The sequence below is a fragment of the Teleopsis dalmanni genome, chromosome 2 (assembly GCF_002237135.1).
Source record: "Teleopsis dalmanni isolate 2A chromosome 2, ASM223713v2, whole genome shotgun sequence".
Classification (NCBI taxonomy): domain Eukaryota; kingdom Metazoa; phylum Arthropoda; class Insecta; order Diptera; family Diopsidae; genus Teleopsis; species Teleopsis dalmanni.
Window position 1 is genome coordinate 245,039,147 of NC_051847.1, and position 5,459 is coordinate 245,044,605.

Consider the following 5,459-nt stretch of genomic DNA (forward strand, 5'->3'; position numbering starts at 1 on the left):
GGACTTTGCCCCTGTCATGTAATCTCCACGCTTATTAGCGTAATCTTCGGTATTACGCTTCGCTGGTACTGCAGTATAATCGTCAATGGCACTACGTTTAGAACTAGAACTTGTGTAGTCATCGCGTTTGCTGTAATCTAAACGTTTTGATGTTGCTGTACTGTTATAATCATCACGCTTCTTATCGAAACTGTTTAAAATTACAAATATATATATGATTGTATATGAATTACGTTTAAATAGCTAACCTTCTTGAGGATACTAAGCTGGCATCAAACCTAGGTGGTGGTGGTGCTTCCATACGTCCTTCATTTGTTGTTGTACGTTTACGTTCGGAAACTTCAGCATACCGATCATCACTAGTGTGCTTCGAATGACGTTTGATGGGTTCCTCACGAGCTTGTAACATTCTATACTCAGTACAATAGTCGCATAACCGGAAGAGAAGAAAGGAGAATAGCAAAAGAAATTGTTAAAATTTGTAGCAAGAAAAGAATATAAATTTCGCATTTGTAATTTACATTTCTCTACTTTGTATTTTTTTTTTGTTTTTTTTTTTTTTCAAAGTATGATTAGGGAAATTTTAAAATGAAATTCGCATTTGACATTTTGTCATGCTATTTTTAAATGTATAAAATTATTATTTATTTTTTTTTATATTAAATAGTTACGTGTGGAATTATGCGCAATGCATATAAACTGGATAATTGAAATCGGTTTGAAAATCAAACATTTAAAATATGTAAAAATTAGTATATTCAATGCATTTTTAATATTTATTTTGCACTTAACGCGTTTTGCATACTTCATTTGTTGGCGCTTTAGCTCAAGTCGTTCCAGTTCAATTTTTTCACGTTCCAACTTTTGACGCTCACGTTCCAAACGCATAAGCTCAGCCTTTTCTCGTTCAAGACGTTCACGTTCCTGAGCCAACTTTCTGCGTTCTTCTGCTAGACGAATTTCTTCTTGACGTTGACGATCGCGTATCTCCCGGCGACGACGTTCCTCTTCACGCAATTCTCTTTCCTTTTGACGCAAACGCTGACGTTCCCTTTCTTCGCGTATCTTTTGATAAGAGAGAATTTCGCGTTGACGTATGCGCTCGCGTTCACGTTCCCTTTCGCGTATGCGCTGTTCACGCTCTTTATCGACTTCCTTGGAACGAACTTGGTCACGTGAACGTTTATTGTCATTTGATTTTTCATCTTTGGCTTCTTTATCATCTTTTTTATCCTTTCCCTTATCTTTGTCCTTATCGTCTTTTTTAGTATCACCAAGTTTCCGTTTTTCATCATAAGGTTTGGCACCATCTTTAGCAGAACTTTTTTTGTCGTCATCTTTCTTTTTGGATGCTGAACGCGAACCTGTAACTTTTGCTGAGTCCTTAGCTCCGTTTGATGTATTACCAATTTCATTTTTTGTACGTTCCACAGATATAATGCGCCCATGCAGTTCAGTCCGGTTCAAATTTTCGATACAACGAGTAGCATCAGATGATGATGACATTGTAACGTAACCGTAACAACGGGAACCCGGTGTACGCGTATTTGTAACAACCTTTGCACCGATTACTTTGCCATACTTGGAGAAAATTGTTTTCAAGTCACTTGCACGTGTCAATGTTGATAAACCGGAAACCCATAAATTACGTGATGGAACTGTAGGCTTTGAGGATTTCGATGAGATGCTAACAGTTGATGCATTAGTAGTCTTTTCTGCAATGTCCATACAAATAATAGCGGAAGAGTAAAGTTGAAAATTATTATATTATTTCATTAAAAAATTTATTTTTATGTTGTACAGACTGAAGCATTTAGAACATTCTCGTCTGCTTTTTTGACATAATTGTATTGTTTGAATCTATACACCTAAAACTAAACACTATTACAACAATTAGTACTGTATTTAATATTATTTAGCACAAGTAAGAGTGTGAATTTATTGATTTGACTGTAGTTGCTAACTGTAGAAGTGGATACGATACTGCTGCGGTTGCGTTGATGTTTATGATTATTTGTTTTCTGGAATATCAGCAAATATTTAGCTAAAAAGAAATTAAATGTTGAAAAATAATTGTATTCATTAAACTTTTTTTTATTTAATTAATGTGTTGTTGTATCCGCATTTGAACTTTTTTTGAATATGAACAACTGCTTCTGTCCTCTATTGTGATTCAGTCGCTTTGCCTCCGTGTTTGTCGTTGCTTCGAAACGGGATATGTCTATATGAGAAACATAATGTGGTCCCTTTAATATAGATGCTTTGTCCTTTACAAAAATAATGTTGGCGACTAATCCGTTCTAGATACTTTTTGAAATGTGTTGCATTTTGCAACGTACAAAAATAATGTAGCACTGTCCTTTGTTGATAAGATTGTAAATTGCTTTACCGAATTTAATAGCAGCCACAGAATAAGTTTTATTTTACCTTTACATTCATCCATTTAATTAATTCCACATGTGCGTTGATAGTCTGCATACCACAATTTTCGTTGGAAATGATAGCTATAATGATATGGAGATGTTTTCAAAAAGAGAAATAAAAACAATTGTTGACCTAATCCTGTAAAAACATATTTCAGCTATCTTTTGGCTGGCTCCATGTAGTTGTAAACTCGTTTCTGTTGATCACGTCTTTCGACACTTCCAAAAAGATTTACTGGTCGTCAAGCAAACAATATAAACCAATAGCGTGCCAATCCACAAAGTCTCTGAATTATATATAAGCGAGTTGTAGTCTTGGAATAAACGATACAGTTGAATCCACTTAACAGTTAGGAGAAAACTTTCATATCAGCAATAGTTTTAGCGACTGATGATTTTAACCACAAAACACACTGAAGAATATAAACTGCATATTATAACACAGTTTAAGTAATATAGCAGCATAATTATGCTACTTGTTGATCCAGAATTGTTCACACACCATTCACACCATGAAATATTGTTGAAATTTATATATTCTTCACAAAATGATGGGTGGATACTTTTTTCATATCCATAATCAGCATTAAATGATATATTATTCACACAAAAATTTTGTGTGGTAATGGTTATGAGTAACTGCAACTGAAGTAGAAAATATAAAGTGAAGTAGAGTAGATCCCTCAGATTTTGTTTTGTTATTTTGGGATATTTTCTGCTGCTTAAACGTCTAATGATGAAAAGGTATAAATAACCTTCAAAAGCAATTATTGACAATGTTGGTTACTGTCTGTCTTCAGTAAAACAGATCAATTCTCGGGCCTATCCACATGTACATTTGTTCAACAGATTTAAAGGCTTATGCATTTACACCACCCAATAAGAATGCTGTATTGCTAGCTTTTAGTATTATTCACTCGGCTACTATTTGGTACTTGCACTTAGTACATCTGGTATATGTATTGCATACTGTCAGTCGATTGACTCCTCTTAAACTACTATAATTTTGAAGTCATTTCACGCTGTAAGCACAAACACAATTTTATATAAACCAGCGTTAACTCATTTCCCTTCTATTTAGAAACATTATTATGCTACTTTATGCAACCTTTATAAATATGTTCATAACTCTTGCTGCCATCTTTTCATCTGTTGTAGTAACCTTTAGTCCTCAGAAATATGCAATCTTCAGTTTTGTAAAATCCTTCAGCAATTGATTTTAGTGAAATCCTTCTGTGTCATATCAATCAAATTCACACTCTTTACCTTAAGCACATTTTACAATAATTGTTTTCAATTTCGAACCACAAATTTTTTTCATGTTTCGATTAACAAAACTAACACACACGAAATTATTTGAATGTTGCTAACTTCTACGTATTTACCTTTTTCATCCTTATGTGACGATTTTGTTGACGATTTATGTTCACTGTATAATGAATAATTAAAACAAAAAAATTTTATGAGTATTTTCTGCTTGTGTTGCATGAGGTATAAGATATTTTTGACTAAAATAATAAAGCACAAAGTCGACATAATAAAAAACGTATATCCAATAAAATTAAGCAATTTTGCAATTGCGCTATCCATCATACAAATTTCTGTTTGTATGATACTTTTCTGGGTTTTCTGACACAGCTACTGTTTTCTTAAATTCGTATGTTTCATAAATTAAATAGTTTAGTATGTTCCTCAAAAGATTAACTTTGCACTTTATTATTTTCGTTAATTACGCTTCAACCAACCTCGTGTCTTTTTTGTCAATGGACTTCTCTTCTTTTTTCTTATTTTTGTTGGAAGCCTCATCTTTGCCACCCTTTTTCTCATCTTTTTTTCCTTTGTCGCTATTTTGTTGTTCCTTAGCTGAGCTCTTATCCTTTTGTGATTTGCTGGCTTCAGCTATTCATTTTATTATTTATAATATCGAAAGATATGTTATTAACATCTTAATAGCAATTTAAAGGAGATTATATATTACTGAAGCAATATAATAGAATATTGCAACGAGTAATTTTGGCTTCCCACACAATATGAGTTTAGAGGTTGTTATATACATATTTATACCATATTGCATTATATGCATTATATAATATATATATAAATATGTATAAAACACAAATAGTTATGAAATATACACATCAAAGTCAATATATACGCATATTAAGGAGTGCATCATAAACATACCTGTTTTTTCCTTTTCATCTGCAGCCTAATAATGAAAAATAGTTTAATAATTTTATTTTCAATAAATTTTTGTACGTTTCAACTTACTTCATGTAATAATTGTTGCTCTTCTTCGCCAATTGTCAAATTAATTGATTCTTCGGTGTCATGATTATTATTTTCACTAATTTCTTCTTCGTCCTCTTCTTCGTGCACTTCATCACCTTCACCACGTTCATTTTCCTCATTTTCTTGTTCATCAGCGTCAGCATCAGCATCGACGTCTGCTTCAGCATCTGCATCATCAACATATTGAGACTCTTCATCTTCATTTTCAATGATAACACACTCGTCATCTACAGTTCCCACTTGATCAATCTCGTCATCTACGTTCGCATCTGCATCGCCATTTTCATTACCAGACTGAAATCCATCACGACTGTCTTCTGGGTAACCATCCATAACGGGTTCTTCCTTTATTTTTATTTCTTCCGTTCCAGTTCTATCTTTAGATTTTGGAGTTATTTTATCTCCACTTTTAAAAACGTATTTCTGAGGATCATGGCCTTCTTGCTTTAAGGCCTTTAAAAAAAATATTTATTCACATTTTTATTATTGACGCAAATATTAATAAATTAAAGTTTTAAGAGCAATAAAATACACATTACAAAACTTTTAAAATATTAATATATAACATTGAAAATAATTACTAATACCTTTTCTAAACGTTCTACTAATGTGGCCTTAGCACCAACAGTATCCATTTTACGTTTCTCAAGCTGAAGTTTCAGATCAGAAACCCTTAATTCACTTAACTTTTTACCAGTTTCAACCATTTTGTTTACAGAAGTATTTCTTTAAATTGTGTTTTAA

The 5,459-nt window shown here is 32.6% G+C and overlaps 1 protein-coding gene across 1 annotated transcript in view; it reads right to left on the bottom strand.

Moving 5' to 3' along the window:
• Positions 1–5,453, bottom strand: part of LOC119677271 (SAFB-like transcription modulator) — an 18,306-nt gene extending 12,853 nt beyond the window's left edge. Inside the window, exons 1-8 of the mRNA XM_038088543.1 lie at positions 5,303–5,453; positions 4,695–5,168; positions 4,608–4,632; positions 4,169–4,322; positions 3,809–3,852; positions 806–1,715; positions 249–410; positions 5–190 (exon numbers count right to left, since the gene is read on the bottom strand). Coding sequence (XP_037944471.1) covers positions 5–190; positions 249–410; positions 806–1,715; positions 3,809–3,852; positions 4,169–4,322; positions 4,608–4,632; positions 4,695–5,168; positions 5,303–5,422 — 2,075 coding nt within the window. The 5' untranslated portion in view covers positions 5,423–5,453. The remainder of the gene's footprint in view (positions 1–4; positions 191–248; positions 411–805; positions 1,716–3,808; positions 3,853–4,168; positions 4,323–4,607; positions 4,633–4,694; positions 5,169–5,302) is intronic.
• Positions 5,454–5,459: the final 6 nt, after the last annotated feature.